At 42.0% G+C, this 21,214-nt stretch overlaps 1 protein-coding gene across 1 annotated transcript in view; it reads left to right on the top strand.

The window, feature by feature from the left end:
- The first annotated feature begins 10,254 nt into the window (after window positions 1–10,254).
- LOC126282149 (prostaglandin reductase 1-like) overlaps window positions 10,255–21,214 on the top strand; it is a 28,728-nt gene continuing 17,768 nt past the window's right edge. Inside the window, exon 1 of the mRNA XM_049981660.1 lies at window positions 10,255–10,560. Within this exon, the coding sequence (XP_049837617.1) occupies window positions 10,360–10,560 (201 nt within the window). The 5' untranslated portion in view covers window positions 10,255–10,359. The remainder of the gene's footprint in view (window positions 10,561–21,214) is intronic.

Raw genomic sequence — 21,214 nt, 5'->3', positions numbered from 1 at the left:
TACTACAAACAGCATACTGAACGTATTATTGTAGCCAAGATAGACAAGAGGCCATCGCCTACCACAGTTGTACAAGTTTATATGCCAACTAGCTCCGCAGATGACGAAGAGGTTGATGAAATGTATGATGAGACAAAAAAAATTATTCAGATATTGAAGTGAGATGAAAATTTAATAGTATTGGGGGACTGGAACTCGATAGTAGGAAAAGGAAGAGAAGAAATGTATTAGGTGAATATGGAACGGGGGTAAGGAATGGAAGAGGAAGCCGAATGGTACAATTTTGCACTAATTCATTGCTAATACTTGGTTCTAGAATCATGAAAGAAGGCTGTATACATGGAAGAGGCCTGGAGATACTGGAAGGTCTCACATTATATAATGGCATGACTGAGATTTAGGAACCAGGTCTTAAGTAGTAAGACATTACCAGTAGCAGATGTGCACTCTGACTACAATCTATTGGTCATGAACTGTAGATTACAATTGTAGAAACTGCAGAAAAGTGTGGAATTATGGAGATGGGACCTTGATAAACTGACGGAACTAGAGGTTTCACAGAGATTCAGGGAGAGCTTTAGGGAACGGGGCAAAAATACAGTAGAAGGAAAAATGGGTATTTTTGAGAGATGAAATAGTGAGGGCATCAGAGGATCAAGTAGGTACAAAGACGAGGGTTAGTAGAAATCCTTGGGTAACAGAAGAAATATTGAATGTAACTGACCAAAGGAGAAAATATGAAAATGTAGTAAATGAAATAGGCAAAAAGGAATACAAACATCTTAAAAATGAGATCGACAGGAAGTGCAAATTGGCTAAGCAGGGATGGTTAGAGGACAAATGTAAGGATGCCGAGGCATATATCACTAGGGTAAGGTAGATACTGCCTACAGGAAAATTAAAGAGACGTTTGAAGAAAAGAGAACCACTTGTACGAATACCAAGAGCTCAGATGGAAAACCAGTTCTAAGCAAACAATGGAAAGCAGGAAAGTGCAAGTAGTATATAGACGGTCTAGACAAGGGCGATGTTCTTGAGGACCATAATGTAGAAATGGAAGAGGATGTAGATGAAGACGAAATAGGAGATAGGATACTGCGTGAAGAGTTTGACAGAGCACTGAAAGACCTAACTCGAAACAAGACCCCGGGAGTAGACAACATTCCATTAGAACTACTGATAGCCTTGGGAGAGCCAGCGCCAACAATGCGATCTGGTGAGCATGATGTATGAGAGTGACGAAACACCCTCAGACTTCAGGAAGAATATAAATATTCCAATCCCAAAGGAACTATGTGTTGACTGGTGTGAGAATTACCGAACTATCGGTTTAATATGTCACAGCTGCAAAATTCTAACTCTAATTCCTTGCAGACGAATGGAAAGACTAGTAGAAGCCGACTTCATGGAAGTTCAGTTTGGATTCCGTAGAAATGTTGGAACACGTGAGGCAATACTGATTCCACAACTTATCTTAGAAGAAATACTAAGGAAAGGCAAACCTACGTTTCTAGCATTTGTATACTTAGAGAAGGTTTTTGACAATGTTGACTGGAATAATCTATTTCAAATTCTGAGGGCGGGAAGGGAAAATACAGGAATCGAAAGGCTATTTACAATTTGTACAGAAGCCAAATGGCAGTTGTAAGAGTCGAGGGGCATGAAGGGAAAGCAGTGGTTGGGAAGGGAGTGAGACATGGCTGTAGCCTATGTCTGATGTTATTCAGTCTGTATACTGAGCAATCAGTAAAGGAAACAAAAGAAAATTCGGTGTAGGAATTAAAATCCATGGAGAAGAAAAAAAACTTTGAGAATCGCCGATGACATTGCAATTCTGTCAGAGACAGCGAAGGACCTGGAAGAGCAGCTGAACGGAATGCACAGTGTCTTGAAAGGAAGATATAAGATGAACATCAACAAAAGCAAAACGAGGATAATGGAATGTAGTCGAATGAAATCAGGTGATGCTGCGAGTATTAGATTAGGAAATGACATACTTAAAAAGTAGTACATGAGTTTTGCTATTTGGGGAGCAAAGTAACTGATGATGATCGAAGTAGAGAGGATATAAAATGTAGACTGGCAATGGGAAAGGACATCATTTCTAAAGAAGAGAAATTTGTTAACATCGGCTGTACATTTAAGTGTCTGGAAGTCGTTTCTGAAAGTATTTGTATGGAGTGTAGCCATTTATGGACGTGAAATATGGACTATTAATGGTTTACACAAGAAGAGAATAGAAGCCTTCAAAATGTGCTGCTACAGACGGATGTTGAAGATTAGATGGGTCGATCACCTAACTAGTGATGTGGCACTGTAAAATTGGGGAGAAGGGAAATTTGTGCCACAACTTGACCAGAAGAAGAGGTCGGTTGGTAGGGCACTTTCTGAGGCACCAAGGAATCACCAATATGATATAGAGGAGAAGCGTGGAGGGTAAAAGTCGTAGAGGGAGACCAAGAGATGATTAAACTAAGCAGATTCAGAAGGATGTAGGTTGTAATAGGTATTTCGAGATGAGGAAGCTTGCACAGGATGGAGTAGCAGGAAGAGTTGCATCACACCAGTCTCTGGACTGAAGACCACAACAACAACAAAAACCAAAAGAACGCCTTACCAACCTTGTGGTCAGCGTTGTAGCACGTTGCGGAACATGCATTGCCGCGGTAATCACACACCCTATTAAGAAACATATTAGACCTTTTGTTAGTTCGAGACATCATCATAAGTTACAGTGACTTCAGTGAAATTGTTTTTTTACTAACGAGTCATTTCTGATCATCTGATTGCATATTTATTTCAGTTATTATCTGTGCTACACTGTTGTTGTTGTGGTTTTCAGCCCAGGGACTGGTTTGATGCAGCTCTCCATGCTACTCTATCCTGTGCAAGCTTGTACATCTCCCAGTACCTACTTCAACCTATATCCTTCTGAATCTGTTTAGTGTATTCAGCTCTTGGTCTCCCTCTACAGTCGCAGGTTCGAATCGTGCCTCGGGCATGTATGTGTGTGATCTCCTTAGGTTAGTTAAGTTTAAGTAGTTCTAAGTTCTAGGGGACTGATGACCACAGATGCTAAGTCCCATAGTGCTCAGAGCCATTTGAACCATTTTTTTTCTCCCTCTACGATTTTTACGCTCCACGCTGCCTTACAATACTAAATTTTTGATCCCTTGGTGCCTCAGAATCTGCCCTGCAAACCAATTCCTTCTTCTAGTCAAGATGCGCCACAAATTTTTCCTAAACTGTAGCAATTCTTAATGTGTATTATCCCAGTTTCGTCCAGCTGCTTTACTTCACATTGACATATCAATCGCCCCCGAGTCTGGATTATGACTTGATTGCTATTACTGCGTGAGAACACATACATTGATCAGCCAGAACGTTATGACCACCGACCTACAATCTATGTAAACCCCTCCAGCCGATATCAGTGTCGCCTGGAGAGAAATGACTACGTAGTATCAGTGATCGTGATGTATAGGTGTAGTATGGTGATAGGGCGTCATCTATCTGAATTGGGCCAAGAGCAGATGGTGATGGCCTGGAGGTTCGGCACAAGTATTTTGGAAACTGCACGATCTGTCGGGTGTTTGAGGGATGCTGTGGTGAGTGTCTTCGACACGTGGGGAAGCAGAGGTGAAACCACGTCCATACACGTTGGGGTTGGATGGCCACCGCTCATTACAGACGTCCGACATCTTAGGCTGGGCAGACAGCTGGAGCAGGACAGGCGGCGAACTGTTGCGGAACTAACGTCACACATTAATGCTGGGGAGAATACAAGTGTGTCTGTATACACAGTGCACCGAACTACGGTCCTCCCCAACCGATGAGCCATTCTTATGCCAATGTTAAAATCACGACATCAGTTACTACGACAGAAATAAGAACGTAACCACCGGTACTTGACGTTGATGAAGTTGCAGAGCGTTGCATCGTCTGATGAACCCCAAAACCTTCTTCATCGTGCCGATGAGAGGGCGTGCATCCTTCGTCTTCCAGGCAAACAGCTCCTTGACACTTGTACTGTGACATGAACATAAGTTGGCGGCGGCTCCATTATGCTCAGGGGAAGATCCACGTGGGCATCCATGGGTACTCCATGGGTACAAGTCACCGAGCGGCCAAGCTGTATCGTACGCCGGTGGCATACCGCGTACATCACTTCATGACGCTCGTGTTTCCAACGACAGTGGATTTTTGAGCAAGATAGTGCGAAACATCAGAACTTCAGGAGTATGGTGGAGTGGTTCGAGCAACACAGTGGCAAGTTTCAATTTATGTGCTGACCCCGGAACACCCCAAATCTGATCCTGTTCCAGCATATCTGGGATGTTATTGAACGTGACGTCAGAGCTCATCTCCCCACAACTCCACGAAATTTACGGTATTTAGTTGACTTGTGTGTGCAGGTGTGGTGCCAACTCCTTCCAGCTACCTACCAAGGCCCCATTGCTTCCACGTAACGACGGTCGCCGCTGTTATCCGTGCCAAAGGTACACGTAGCGTCTATGGTAGGTGGTCATAACGTTCTGGGTGATCAATGTATAAATGATCTCGTATACATAAGTTCGGAAGCTGTTTGAGGCTTACTGAAGACGGAACTTCCCTACATGAAGGTTCCGACACCAGAGAGCTGCAGCGAAATGCAGAAAGATGTGTGGAGAATTGACAACAGGTGGGCGGACCGTCAGTAGACCCTAAACGTAAGGTATTGCATGTAAACTTGGGAGAAAATCCATTACTGTAGGATTACGTTATTGGCGTAAAATCTCTGGAAAAAAAGCAGCCAAAGAATACCTAGAAGTAACTGTCGGGAATGCTGAAGGGCGGGATAACATGAGATAAACCGTACGATAAGAAGATTCCAGACATAAATTGACTGGAGGGATTTTAAGAAAATGTAATTCATCCAAGAAAGATATGGCTTACAAAATATTCTTTCAAGAGATTCTTAAGTATTGCTCATCAGTCTGGTACTTAGTATAAAGTATTAACAGAAGACGAAGAAAAGCATCTACGAAGAGCAACATATTTTGTCATGTTCGCATCAGTAAGCGTGGTATCGTTACGAAGATGCTCAACAACATTTTATTCCAGCCCCAACAAAAGGGGCACTGCGTATGGCGAAAAAGGTTACTGCTGAAACTTCGAGTCTAGCAACCAATTAATTCGTCCCACTTACGTCTCGCGAAATGAGCACGATGAAAAAATCTGAAAAATTAGAGTACACCCCACTATTCATAAATTGTGTAGAAAATATGGAAAATACGAGTGGTACCTAAAGTATTCTGTGCTACACATCCTAAAAAAGCTGGGGGAATGCAGGCGAACTTTCATTGAAATAGATTTTCCTCGTCTGCCGTAACAGCTCTACCGTGAATGAGAAACCGGCGTCTTCTCTCTGTATTGGCTCCACAGATTCCTATCTATGTAAGTATGTCTCACGAATGTCGTGCGACAGAAATGTCAACAGCGCGGTAATCCCTCCTAGCGATAAGGAGAGAGTCCATTCAGACACGTCGCTCAGAGAGCCCTACATTGACACAAGTGTAACAGAAACATCAGAACGTGACTGAAGACGGTCTTTTGGAACTTGATCCTCGGAATATCCCAGTTCGACTTGAGCGCTTTTCACGCCTGAATCGGCGAACATCTTGCACCACTATGCGTAACCTGTGCCCCATTTCTTTTACTGCAACGGTATGAGATGAATACGTTATTAGTGGTTACGCTGGTAGCCAGATTTCAGACTGAAACAACTATACGGTTTCAGTAGCCAATAGTAGCTGTAACAATTTCTAGAAGATATCAAACTTTGAAGCGTATGAACGTATCGAATTCTAGATATAATCGTATTCAAACTCTTAATATAATTAGAAATTGAACTTAAGCTGCACATTTATTCAGTACAGTCCTCCCATCTTGCTGACTAGTTATTTCACTCGTCCATTGGAGATTGTAGTAACATTCCTGGAGAGTTAACGCGTTTTCGGCCTAATTCCGAAGTTGATAAGTCTTTTGCCTTAAGATTGGAAGGCAACGGGCTTGCCCCAGTGGATACACCGGTTCCCATGATGTCACCGAAGTTAAGCGCTGGCCGGCACTTGGATGGGTGACCATCCAGCTGCCATGGGCTGTTGCTATTTTTCTGGGTGCACGCAGCCTCGTGATGACAATTGAGGAGCTACTCGATCGAATAGTAACGGCTCCGCTGAAAGAAAAACGTCATAACGACCGGGAGAGCGGTGTGCTGACTACACGGCCCGCCTATCCCCATCCTCAACTGAGGATGACACGGCGGTCGGATGGTCCCGGTGGGCCACTTGTGGCCTTATGACGGAGTACTTTTACGATTGAAACATTAACCTACCAATACTTAACTTGACTTTTCTCATTATTAGAGTATTCAAGGGCGATTTTTGTAATTGTTTCACATCATTCAGGAGCCAAGACCGCACAAAATATGTTTTATTCAAGACTACCGGTTGCAACAATCTTAGCTGTTATCTTCAGATTTTAAGCTTTTCTTGTAGTAAAACACGTTTGATTTACGCTGAATGTCATGCACATGATGACAAGTGGCTATATTTCAACACTTTATAAATTTTTTAGTAATGGTTAACGTTTATGAAGCGCTGAGTTTTATCCACTTGACATCATGTGCATGACGTTCAGAGTAAAATGAACATGTCTTACTACATAAATATTTTTAAAACATGAAGACGATATCTAAGACTGCTGAAACCGGTTGTCTTGAATAAAACATATTTCGTGGAATCTTGGCTTTTGAATGGTTTTCAAAAATTATCTTATTTTTGAGCATAGAGTGGGGCAGATCTCAGATTGCAAAACAATCATTAAGATTTTCATTTTTTGCTCATAAGACCAACGTTAATTTGCCGTTTAAGTATGTGCATGTACAATGTTCATGGAGAACTACTCGGTTAACGAGGTACAACAATTACATGTGAAAAACCTGGGATGATTTCTGATACATAGTTGTCCCCAAATAGGATACAAACATTCGTAACCAACCAGAAAGCCATGCATTAATTATCAAGCAACACTTTTCATGATTTGGTTTGATGCAGCCTGCTATTACTCAAGTTATAAGTAGTGGTCACCTCCCCTCGACCAGTCCACTTAAATGTTTTGCCGATAGAGACACTATTATCCGATCTGTTTCAATAAAAACCCACGTTCACCGTGAATACATATTACATGTGTTAAATGGAGTGATTTCCATTGACATCTCTACCCTCATGTTGTGGACCAATGATAATGCTTCCACCACTAGGGGCAGTTCTCCAATCTAAAAGAAAGATGGTGCCCGGAAATTCTGTCGGTTCCTCTGATCTCTTTGGAAGGCCACTGTCAAAATGAGGAAGGCTTGTAATACCGGAAGAACTCGTCATTGCTGTGATAACTATGTTTCAATTCAACGTGAATCCGATAAAATGAAACTTTCGGTTCAGTCCGCATTGCAGATAAGGTTAATATACCACGAATTTACCGTGTTACTGCGTAAAACTTCGTGAATTAAAATTGTAATAGTGCAGTTTCACTTAGCTCGAAGTTAAAATCAGCGAGTATTCACGTGGTGGAATGGATGTACTTTCCTTCATTGCATCAAAAGGTGATTATACATTGAAGCACCAAAGAAACTCGCATAGGCGTAAGTATTCAGATACAGAAATATTTACACAGGTAGAATATGCGCAGTAGTCGCCAATGCATACGTACGACAAGTGTCTGGCGCGGTTGTTGGTTCGGTTACTTCTGCTACTCGGGCAGGTCTTCAAGATTTAAGTGAGTCTGAACGAGGTGTTACAGGCGGCGCACGAGCGATGGCTCACAGCGTCTCCGAGGTAGCGACGAGGTGGGGATTTTCCCTTACGACCATTCCATGAGTTTACCGTGAATATCTGGAGTCCGGTAAAACATCAAATCTCAGACATTGCTGCGGCCGGAAAGAGATCGTGCAAGAACGGGGCCAACGAATGAAGAGAATAGTTCAAAATGATAGAAATGCAACCCTTGAGCCAATTGTTATAGATTTCAGTACTGGGCCATCATAAGTCAGCATGCGAACCATTCAACGAAACATCATCGAAATGGGCTTTCGGAACCGAAAGCCAATTGGAGTACCATTGATGTTCAAAATGGTTCAAATGGCTCTGAGCATTATGGGACTTAACTTCTAAGGCCATCTTCGATACGAGGGTGTTTCTTTTTTTTTGTACATTCCTAGATCCATCAATTAAAGCAACTTGCTGAAACTTTCCAAATAGGCTTTCAATTCTAACGTGAACCATTTGCCAGTTCAATTTCTTCAGGATCTCCATGACATTCTCTGTATTCGAAACAACTAACACATTCGGGCTGTCCTCCTCCGTAGATGATGTTACAGTTGGTCCTACTTGGTGCGAGTCACCTATACTTGAACAATATTCTACGATGGGTCACAATAATATTTTTCCAGCCATCTCCTACGTAGACTAAGTGCGTTTGTTTAGTATTCTACCGACGAATTGAAGACCAGCATTTGTTATACCTTCGACCGAGCCTATGGGATTGCTCCATTTCACATCCTTAAAAACTGTCATACCCAGGTATTTGCATGAGTTGACCAATTCCAACTGTGGCTTATTGATATTTTATTCAAAGAACACTACGTTTCTTTTTCTTTTATGATGTGCACAGCATTACATTTCCTTTCGCCACTTTGAAATCTTAATAAGGTCCGACTAAATAAGAGGGTCGTTCAGTAAAAAATACAAAGCCTTTTCTGAAAGCAGGTTTATTTTATTGAGGATTCCAATGCACCATATTATTCTCCACCATTTTGGCTACATAATCCTGTGTTTCAACATGATCTCCATACAATACGTGGGACTTACTCCACCTTACTGGAAGGATGAGGATGCGTGCATGGTACCACCCCACTACTGGTTGACGTTACAACCTACGTCACGCTGGCTCAATACCCAGTATTCCACGTACTGATCGCGTACATTGCATCCTTCATTGCGCATTTGTGTAGCGACGAACAAGCTGAAGTCCTTTCCTCATTTCTCTGAGGACAGCACAGTACACTTCATAGTTGATCGTTGCACCATGAGAGAGGACATCGAACAGAAAAACCCCTTCAGGATTCCAGAAGAACTTCGCCATGACTTTCCCGTCAGAGTGTGCGTAAACTTTCCTTCGCAAGAGAAAAAAGGGTGACGTCACTCCATGGCTTGTCATTATGTTTTTGGTTCGAAGTGACTAATCCATGTTTCATCACCTGTGACGAATTTCGATAAAAAAAAGTCACTATCAGCCTCCTAAACCGCAAGAGATGGTCCTTCGTTCCTCTTTATGGCAGTCTGTCAAAAAAAGAAAAAAGGTTCAAATGGGTCTGAGCACTATGGGACTTAACGTCTGAGGTCATCAGTCCCCTAGAACTTAGAACTACTTAAACCTGACTAACCTAAGGACAAAACACACATCCATGCCCGAGGCAGGATTCTAACCTGCGACCGTAGTGGTCGCGGTTCCAGACTGTAGGGCCTAGAACCGCTCGGCCACGCCGGACGGGAACCATTGATGATTGCACGACACCAAGCTTTACTCCTCTCCTCTGTCTCTCAGCCCCGACGTTGGACTGTTAATGACTCGAAACATGTTGCCTGGTCGGACGAGTACTGTTTCAAATTGTATCGATCGGATGGACGTGTACGGGTATGGAGACAACCTCATAAGTCCATGGACAATGCATGTCATCAGCTAGCTGTTCAAACTGGTAGAAGCTCTGTGCAGTTCGAGTTTAGGCAGGTGTATCAGTTTCTTTGGCTCTTCAGTCTATAACAGATGGTAACCTACCCTTGATGTCATGTGCTGCCGAACCGCTGTTTCAAATTTTACACGTTACTAGTAAATTTTGGAATGCATGATATTTTAGTTAGAAACTTATGTTTTTCTTGTCAATTTTAGTTCGTTTGAGGGTAGAGTAGGAGGACCTCAACATTTATTCAAAGGAAATCTCGACGTTCATTCGCTCGACAGGATCATCCAGCAATCTGGAGCATACATTTACGGAAGTCGCACATGCTTCTACCTGTCCTGCTGTTGTTAGAGAAGTGGACTGATATGGGCAGCCGGTGAATGCGTGACAATCGACTTATCTAAAATGGGGCGCTCTACGTTATCTCCTTATCGCACTAAACGCCGGCATAAAATCCCACGCAACGTAACTCTGCAGCAGGTAGCGAGCCAGTGCGTCATCTAACACGACACCGTACCGTTAGTCGGTTGGCAACTGCTTGGCTTTGTCGTCTTTCCAACCGCGCAGGTCAGAAGCCACCAGTGATGCCGAAGGGACGGAAAATCGTCATCGCGAGTCTCTTCAAGGGAGAGCCCAAAGTCACCGACTTCAAAATCGAGACCGAAGAACTGCCGGCGCTACAGGATGGCCAGATATTGTGCGAGGCAGAATATATCAGCGTGGACCCGTACCAGAGGGCGTACTCACAGAGGCACAAGGTCGGCGCCACCATGATCGGGTCACAGGTATGAGTCATCAAAAAGATGAAACTAAGCGATGTACATTCTTATTATCCTGACTAGAAGCATTAGGCTTCAAATTCTTTCCGTACCTGTGTACTTCCACCGTCTCTCTCTGCAATCTTCAAATATTGTTAGAGCAGGCAAGAAGCAGAGAACAGTTGCTGGCTATTTCAAAGACTAATGTTTACAGCACACTTATTTAGGACAGTAAAATATTTTCACCTATGAAATGGGCATTCCTGCAGAAGGTATTAAATGCAGCGGTTAAAGAAGAAATACATATGAGAGTTCTTTACCATTTCTCAGACACGTCGAAATGTGGGAATCTGAGTTTCATTCGAACCAGAATAAGTTAACGAGTAAGGTAAGAAGACAAATCAAGTAGTTTAAGTTCACACTATCAGGGAGCACCACAGACCGGATACCGCCAATACTTAACACCGTGGAACACTAAGAACCTGTACGGTGAAACCGCTGTCACCAGTCCGGTGTGCGTAACGTAAATGTCGTTTAACTGCTTCGCGTTTTATTATTTTCAAGACATTCAACATAAGCTCTTATGGAGTAGCTAGTAACACTATTTCATATTGTCTGTTATGTATGACTAAGCAAGAGGTATGCGTTTCACAGACACTATTCACGCATGGTTTATTATTGTCATCCTTAGTTGAATAATCAAGAACTTTTAACATGGACGAGTGGGTAAGTTGTATCGAAAAAGATTTCTTCTTCATCAATAGAGCTCTTCTTAATTTAGTGAAGTTATAGTTAGTGAAGCAGATACCTGGTTCAAATAATGTTTAATGAAAATGACTTTGATGCTGCGAAAACCATACGTCGTGTTCTTGTAATGGAAATCTGCATCTGCATTTACACTATTTGCTGAGAAGTATCCGGACACCTGGCTCAAAACGACTTACAAGTTCATGGAACCCTTCATCTGTAATCCTGCAATTAAATATTGCTTTGGCCCACTATTAGCCTTCATGACAGCTTCCACTGTCAAAGGCATGCGTTAAATCAGGTTCTGGAAAGATTCTCGGGCAATGGCAGCCCATTATTCACCGATACTTCACTGAAGAGTGGTTTCGGTGTCAGTTGGTGAGGCCTGGCACGAAGTCGGCGTTCCAAAACATCCCAAAGGTGTTCTATGGGATTCAGGTCATCTGTTTAGGCCAGTCCATTACAGGGATGTTATTGTCGAGGACCCACTCCGCTACAGGCCGTGTATTATGAACAGGTGCTCCATCGTTTTAAGAGATGCAATCGCCACCCCAGAAGTACTCTTCATCAGTGGGAAGCAAGCAGGTGCTTAAAACATCAATGTAGGCCTGTTCTGTAATAGTGCCACGCAAAACAACATAGGGTCCAAATCCCCTACATGAAAAACACGACCACACCACCGCCTCCGAGTTTTACTGTTGGCACTAGAGACGCTGGCAGATGACGATTACCGGGCATTTGCCATCGCCATACCCTGCCATCAGATCGACACATTTTGTACCGTGATTCGTCACTCCTCACAACATGTTTTCACTGTTCAACCGTCCAATGTTTGCGCTTATTACCCCAAGCGAGACGTCGTTTGGCATTTACCGGCGTAGTGTGTGGCTTATAAGCAGCCGCTCGAATCCACGTTTTTTCACCTCACACCTAACTGTCATAGTACTACAAGTGGAATCTGATTCCGTTTGAAATTCCTATGTGATGGTCTGGATAGGTGTCCGCCTATTACACATTACGACCCTCTTCAACTATCGGCGGCCTCTGTTAGTCAACAGAAGAGGTCGGTCGGTACGCTTTTGTGTTGTACGTGTCCCTTCAAGTTTTCACTTCACTATCACCTTGTAAATAGTGGAGCTAGGGATGTTTAGGAGTAGGGAAATTTCGCGTACAGACGTATAACACAAGTGACACCTAATCACCTGACCACGTTCAAAGTCCGTGTGTTCCGCGGAACGCCTCATTCTGTTCTCTCACGGTCTAATGACTGCTGAGGTCGCTGATATGGAGTACTTTGCACTAAGTGGCAGCGGAATGCACCTAATACGAGAAACGTATGTTCTTGGGCGTGTCGGGATTCTTTTGATGATATAGTGTACCTCTATACTCAACAAGTTCTCTTATGGTGTGTGGCGGAGGGTATTTTGAGTACTAGTTTCCCCTTTTTCTGTTCCAGTAGCGAATGGTTCGCGGGAAGAATGATTGCTAGTAAGTTTCCCTGCGGGCTTCAGTCTCTCCGGTTTCATCGCCATCGGCTTTTCGCTAGAAATATGTAGGAGGAAGAAACGTATGGATTGACTCGTCTAGCAACGTAAGCTCTCGGAACAGCATCACTTGCGAAAAGCTTCTTGGGGATATGCACGTTATATACCTGAGCCCCATCTTATTCTGTTAGTCACTTCGGCACACCACACCGGTGATGCGTTCGCCTCTCTTGCAGCGTCTTCCACTGCAGTTGGTTAAGTACCTCCGGGGTTACTAAAAGAACTTATGACGGAACGTTGTGATCTTTTTTAGATCTTGTCTGTTTGATATACAAATCCTATCAGGAACAGATGCGAGATCGCCCAACAATATTCAAGCACGATTCTGAAAGCTACCTCATTTTTCGACGGACTATATTTCGTGACACTTCTTCCCTTGAATCTCAGTCTGGCATCTGCCTTACCAGCGATTAATTTTATGTGTACTCTGCCCTTTAAATCGCTCCGTATGCATTCTCCTAGATATTTTAAAGAATCAACTGCGTCCAGTGATTATTCTGCAATCGTGTAATTACACAATATGCACCTTCTGTCTTTGTACTCGCCATACGATACTTTTTTTTTTTTTTCGAGTGCCACGTGCAACTCCCAAGCATCGAAATCCTATAGGCTTTCACGCATTTATCTATAGTTTTCTACTTGTGCGACTTCTCTGTATGTAACAGCATCACTTCCAAAAAGCTTCTTGGGAATATGCACGTTATATACCTGAGCCCCATCTTATTCTGTTACTCGCTTCTGTGAACGAGAACATGTTATGCAGGTCTTGGAGTCACTCGCCTCGATATAGAAAAGTTTTTACTGAGTTTAACGAAGGCGATGTTGGCCTGATGTACTCTACGATGCCCTTTTGCTACACTGTCTAAATGATCGTTCTAAGAAATACCAAATTAAGATCAACTTGAAGATGCCTAAATAAGGCGAAACATGTAGTTGACAAATAAAAAACAAACTGCAACCAAGACTGTTTTTAACCAATACTATTAAGCACTGGTTTCTTGTATGCCACATAGGGATAGCAAGAATTTTTATCTATTAGTTCATTTATATGTAAGGTGAAAAGGAATGGTCTTCTAACAATGCCATGGGGCACGCTCCACGTTACTTTTCCGTCTAAAGATTTGTCTCCGTTCATAAAGACGTACTGTACACTTTTTGCTAGATTACTCAATCCAATCAAACAGTTGGTCTTATATTCCTTACGCTCGTATTTTATTCACTAGACGGCAGTGGACAAATGTATGGAAAGCCTTCCGGTAGTCAAGGAACGCCCCACGTACCTGGGCGAATGCATCTTCTGGTTTCTGCGATTCGAGGGCGAATTAGGTGTAACACAAGCGTTGTTTTCGGGACCTATGTTGATTCCTACAGATGATATTTATTGTGTCCACAAATGTCATAATTCAAGAGCACAGAATTCTACAGCAGATCAAGACCTACGTGATTATGGTTTTGCTTGTGCATTCGATGGCCCTCCTTGAAAACGGGAATTATCTGTCCTTTTTTCCAGTCATTATGAACGCTTCCTCCCCCATATACCTACCGGACAATGTTGTAAGAAGAAGTGCGACTTACTTCGTATATTGTCTGTGGAATCGTATTGCTATCTCGTCAGGTCCAGAGACCTTTCTTCTGTTACACTGTCCCCTGACCACTAACTTCGATGTCTGTCATTACGCCATTCGCGGCGATGACTTTTAAGGAGAAACTATAGTTTGAGTTTCCTCTGTGCAACCATTTTCGAAAAAGACGTTCAGTATTTTGGGGTTTCTCTTTAATCCTCTGTTCCATTGCCATTACGCTCATAGAGTCTCTGGACAGGAGGCCTCAATCCGTCTACTGTTTTAACTCAAGACGGAAACTTCTTAAGATTTTCTGAGAGGTTAGTAGAATTTTACTATCGAATTGGTAGAACGCATCCAAATTGTTCAAATGGCTCTGAGCCCTGTGGGACTTAACATCTGAGTATATCAGTCCCCTAGAACGTAGAGCTACTTAAACCTAACTAACCTAAGGACATCACACACATCGATTCCCGAGGCAGGATTCGAACCTGCGACCGTAGCCATCGCGCGGCTCCAGACTGAAGGGCCTAGAACCGCTCGGCCACATCGGCTGGCCTAGAACGCATTATACACGCCAAAACTGAAAATGAAATACTGCTAACCAGGCTGTAGCACGTACGTGACAACTTGTAAATACGTCCGATGAACATCAGGTAGGTCATAGTAAAGAAGCAGAACCTTCGACAAATGCCATTTTCATAAAGCCGAAACGTCGAATCATTTTAGATTTTAAACCATTGACTAAATGAAGGCCATGTATGAGTGAAAAGAAATGCATAATGGGAAGCGCAATTGTCTTAAGAAAATCACTCCTTCTTCAGGCCACAAATGGCCCATCGGGACCATCCGACCGCAGTGTCATCCCTGGGTGAGGATGCAGATAGGATGGGCGTGTGGTCAGCCCACCGCTCTCCCGGTCTTTATGATGGTTTTCTTTGACCGGAGCCGCTACTATGCGATCGAGTACCTCCTCAGTTGGCATCACGAGGCTGAGTTCACTCCGAAAACGCAACAGCGCATGGCGGCCCAGATGGTCACCCGTTCAAGTGCAGGCCACACCGACAGCACTTAACTTCAGTGATGACTATAACCGAAGTATCCACTACAGCAACGCCATTGCCAATTGTATTAATATGTTTACCTATTAAATAGTGTTGACTGTTAATGAAGCACACAGTAAGGAGTAAGAAAGGTTAAAACATCAAAGATAATATTCTAAAGAAAGTATAGAGCAATGTCTTCTATGCCTATACTCCATCTGAATACTCGACAGAGTGTTGCAAAAGCTGCACATGCTGGGATTATGATATATTTAAATCCGACAATTTGTTGTTGATTTTTGTTGATGAAAATCTCTTTTAGTGATGTATTAAATTTCAGCACTTTAATACTTTCTCTGATAATTGTTCAGTTAGAAACTAACAGCTCTACCATAGCATTCAATATCCTTTTTTGGGGAAATGCTTTGAAAAAATCAGTTCTCCGCTACTGGATTGAATCATCAGATTTTAAGAAAAGTCTAATAATGGAAGCCAGATAATGTGTGCTTTACGTCGCAACAGCACTGCAATGCATTAGTTGTGTTTCGTTGCGCTTCTGAGAGACTAAGATAGAGATATTCCAGCACTATGGGCAAATAAGTGCAACATAGCAAATTACACTTTGTACTTTGGATCGATAATTTAAGAGAAGAGTAAGAACTCAATCGATTACTGTGCTTCAAGTGATTCCGAAACATTCTTCTTCTCACCAGCTTCCCTTGGGTGAGTTGTAGAGCATACTATTTTATTTACCAACTGAAGAATCACGTGTCGTTCAGACACCTAGTCCCGCGATAGCATAATTGTTACTCCTATATGAACAGCACTAATCTCTGTTTCTGTTCACAGATAGTTGTCCTTCATGGTACTAGACGAAAAAACTGGGTTATCATCTATCACTCCCTAACGGCGTCTAATCAGTCACGTTTGTTACCTGTTGTTTGTAGCATAAATGTTGACCGATTTCATTTTTCGAATTTTGCTAAAAAGATTCTTCGTTATAAGTGGATCGTCTGAAACCGATACTATGAACCACCCTTTATACGAAAACTTCAGCTACTGTTCCGAAGGAACTGATACTTCTGTTGGTAGAAGTAACGACACTGTCACTTTTGGGGACATGATGTAATCACACAAGTATGATTTTCTTTGAGCGTGGAGGGAGGTGTCTCTACTCCGTTCTTTAAGACTTTGTCAGATAAGACAGTTTTTAATGAATTTACAACATAATCAAAGTAAAATTGTCTCATACGTTCTAGGAATAAAACCATATTTATTTGATTGTTATCAGACCTTTTATAAGTATTTTGATCTTGGTTTAGTTCTGCGTTAAGATGACGATTTCGCATTAACGTTTAACAACTGGTTAAGAAATTAATGCAACTAGATACAATGCACTAAAAGGCCATCATTTTAACAGATGCAAAGCAAAACAAGCTATCTTTACAATGAATTTATTAATAGGAGGTAACCGCTAAGTTCGTCAACTTTTTCCAGTCTCCCCTGCCAGCGTTTTCATACCTACATATGCATGAGATACAAGGTGTACTAAAAAGTTGTATCAACTCGAAGAAAATCAAGATACGACATTGATAAATAATTATGGTTTTACTCCTTTACATATTCACATTACAATGTGACATACATTTCTGAATGATCCATAGTTTGGCGCAGTCCTTGGTTGTAGAAATCTACATCTTGGCTGCTTAAAACTGTTTCACCTCGAAAATTACAGACATGCCTTCGTGTAAATGCCCCCCACTGCAGGTTTTCTTCATCCTAGATGACAGAGAAATCATTAACTGCTTGCAGGCAAGCAAAATACATAGTAAGAGTCAAAATTTGATATCCAAAAGATGCGACATGTGTGGCTGTGCCAATACTGTATTGAATGAGGTGGGATGTTGTCATAGAACATACACGCTCTCCGACAGCTTCCTTCGACTTCTTGTTTTGACAGTCTTTCATACAACCTCGTCGAGAGATTTCAGTAGTATTTTGCTAAGACAGTTTGATCCTCACGAGAGTAACTTGTTACCGGAACACCACGGAAGTTCCAAGAAACACACACATCACCTCCCCCAATGGCGGTTGTGTCTTCGTTATTCTCGGCGGTGCTATATCCGCATCTTATCACTGCTCCCTTTGCTGTTTTGTCTCGGCGTCATAGTAACAGACTTAGCCCCGTGTAAAGGTGCCAAAAGTGGTCTCATGGATTGGCCTGACATACCTCCAACATTCCTACTGCTTGATCGGTTAGCTTTTTGAATGGGATTGAACAGTCGTGGTTCAGTAAGTTGTACAGAGTGTTGAGGATTAACTAATAACTGATTTTCATTGTTGCCTTATACTCCACCAGTTTAGGCTGGATTTTGTAACTTCGTTCTTCTTCAAATTTAGAAAGTCAGTTACTATATGAGACTCCTATTTATCAGTTGGTTACGCCATTTTATAGCTATCTACAGTCTTTCATACAACCTCGTCTAGAGACTTCGGTAGTATGTTCCTAAGACAGTTTGTTCCTCACGAGACTGACTTGTTACTGGAACACCACGGAGGTTCCAAGAAACACACATCACCTTCCCCGATGACGGTTGTGTCAGTTTCAGTGTTTCAGTGAGAACCAGAATTCCAGAAACAAACCTGCAACCGTAAAACTAATTACACAACTTTATTTTTGTGAGTGCTAGTTAATGCTTGATTACTATACTCGTAAACACACAAAAAACGACGTCCTAAGATTGAAGTTTATAGTCGGTATTTGTCCGAAACGTTGTCTTGATATTACCGGTCGCAGATACTCAATCAAATACACCCAGTAATGAAACATTGTGTTATGTTGTTGAACTTATAAATCGTGAGGTAACGGCATGACTTGTTGCAGAATGTGAAATTTTTAACACGATTTTTTGGTACCTTGGCCTCTTTCTGAAATATTACGGGAGATTACGTTACTTGGAACACCATTTATTGAAGGAAAATTGTCAATAGATGGTCACAAACGAGTAGAGTGGTTAATGGCGTATTAAAATATCTGTTAAACACGTATTCACATGTCTTCCTCTGTCCAATTGTGTTCTTTGCATATAATGTATAAAATAAACGTCCTAAAATACTGTGTGGGTCAGGGCAGCCAAACAACTCAACAGTTTCAGTAAAATTCAATTAGTCCCATAACCTCGTCTACGGATTTTATAGCGTTGTATCTCTTGTCTTGCAATTCAGCAAGTACTGAAGGTGAAAACTGATAACCATGTTTTACATACGAAAGCACGCTGAAGACTGCGTCAGGGCGTCCTGTATCTGTTTCGTCATTACCAGGCTGTAAAAATTGACATAGGGACTTAAGTTGATGTCTAAGTTATCGTCACTTATTGCATAATGATAAAGTTGGTTTATCGAGTCTATGAGAATGGATGAAGAAAATGTCTATAGAGATTAGGCAGTCACAAGAGACGAACCAGTCGTTGCCAGTATAAACAAAATACTGCTATCCTAAAGGTGTTCTAATCTCTGTAGACTTTTCTTCGGCTGTTAAGTATAGCCTCCAGCCATACCAATTCGCACAGAGTGTCTACTTCGACTTCACCACAAGATAAACCACTACTGACAGACAAAAATACTCCACCACCAATTCTGCCTAATCTATCTTTCCTGTACACCGTCTGAGACATCGTAAAAATTTCTGCAGAACTTATTTCAGGCTTTAGCCAGCTTTCTGTACCTATAACGATTTCAGCCTCTGTGCTTTCTATTAGCGCTTGAAGCTCAGGAACTTTCCCAGCACAACTACAACGATTTACAACTACAATTCCGATTGTTCCTTGATCCAAGCACGTCCTGTATTTGCCATGCACCCTTTGACGTTGCAGCCCACCCCGTACTTTCCCGAGGCATTCTAATTTAAAAAACCGCCCAGTCCACGCCCCACAGCGTGAGCTACCCGTGTAGCTGCCAGTTGAGTGTAGTGAACTCCTGACCTATTCAGCGGAACCCGAAACCCCACCACCCTATGGCGCAAGTCAAGCAATCTTGAGCCAACACGGTCGCAAAACCGTCTGAGCCCTCCACCCGGCTCTGCACCAAAGGTGTCCAGTCGGTTCTGTCAACAATGCTGCAGATGGTGAGCTCTGCCTTCATCTCGTAAGCAAGACCGGCAGCTAGGACAACTTAGTCATCCTACTTAATTACTCTAAAATTTAGTATGGTTGTTCGAATGGTTTATGCTATCATTCACGTACTGTGCCAACGAGAAGGGGTACCACGTGGATCGGAACAGAATAATAAGAGTTGCCAAAATAATTATGGATGAAACAAATTCGGTCGCCAGCCCAATTGGGCAAAAGTTCTGTACTGTAGGTGAATTAATGAACAGAACAGGCAATGTCAAGAATAACTCGAACACGCGCGGCAACAGATGGCTGCACGGACGTTAGCAAAAACAATTGAAACATTTACATACTATAGCGAGAAATAAAATAGTTTGCACACGAAATATCATTAACTAATAAAGCTGAAATTTAGAAAACATACAAGATAACACCTAGCTTAATGATTACTTACTGTTGTAAGTGACAATGGTGCTACCTCACAATAACGTCTACTATTATCATATGAATTTTGGAATATGGCAAATAAATAATTAAGAGAAACTCTACTGACTTATGAAAAGGGAAGTAGAAACTGATAATTACCGTATCAAAAGGTAATTATTTTACTTTAGCACGACTGAAAATCAAAATGTGAACCAGAACGTTACTAACAACAAATTACAATAATCACTGATATTTGCACTCACTCTTTAATTCTAGTTAGTGATTTTGTTCATAGTGCCAGGAATAATTTTAATCTGATTAGTTGATTTACTGTTGGCAATAATTAGATCGCCTCAGATTGAAGTTCAAATTTAAAGTTAGTGAGTCTGAAATCACTGAATGCTTTAAGTTCAAATCTTTAATCTAACTGATTCTTTTAGTTCATAAGCAAAACTAACTGGCACTGCAATTTTCATTTTTCATAAACGGTACTCGCTTTATTGTAACAATAGGACAGGACAGGAACCTACTTCGTGAATGATTTTAGGAGAATCACTGGTAAACAGTTTCATTAAACTATGGTAATTATTCACTCGCAAAACACCACAAAACTGAGTAACGCCGTTACGAAACTAGTTGACAATAAGCTGTGATGCAGCAATCGTACTTCAGTCCATTCTCGCCCTGACGACGATGCTGCTGCTGGCTCCTTTCCATTATAATTATCGAACACGGGAGTTATCGGCAGTGATATGGGCGTGGCGGGTTCTTGATGTTGCTGCATCCAATATTACCACCGCCCACGCTCATCACTTGCCACGTGCCGCTAAACGATCACTCCTCCAGAACAGTGCACGCCATCCATGCGTCCGCACTTCACCAAGTCACACACCATAGGTCTCTTCTGTGAAGCGCGCGCTCTGACGTAACATCCTCCCGCGTCCAGAGACGCCACTACTCCAACGATACTCCAACGTTTCCCTAACATTCCCTCAGCGATTACTCAGCGATATTTACATAATTGATTATACAGCAAAATAAACAAATTGATTCATACATCGTGTACATATAAATTTACATAAAGATAAAGATTTACATAAAGAATCAAGTATATATACAATAATAAATGGTCAAAGAGCACATCGGCATGAAAGTGTTAGTCTGACATTACTGTTAATATTGTCAGCAAGTATCATTCACCTACAATATTAACAACAAGGGCCAAACTCAGTTGGATTCTCAGAGCAGAG

The sequence above is a fragment of the Schistocerca gregaria genome, chromosome 1 (assembly GCF_023897955.1).
Source record: "Schistocerca gregaria isolate iqSchGreg1 chromosome 1, iqSchGreg1.2, whole genome shotgun sequence".
In the NCBI taxonomy this organism is placed as follows: Eukaryota; Metazoa; Arthropoda; class Insecta; order Orthoptera; family Acrididae; genus Schistocerca; species Schistocerca gregaria.
The sequence above is the reverse complement of the archived record's forward strand: the minus strand, read 5'-3'. Positions and strand labels throughout refer to the sequence as shown.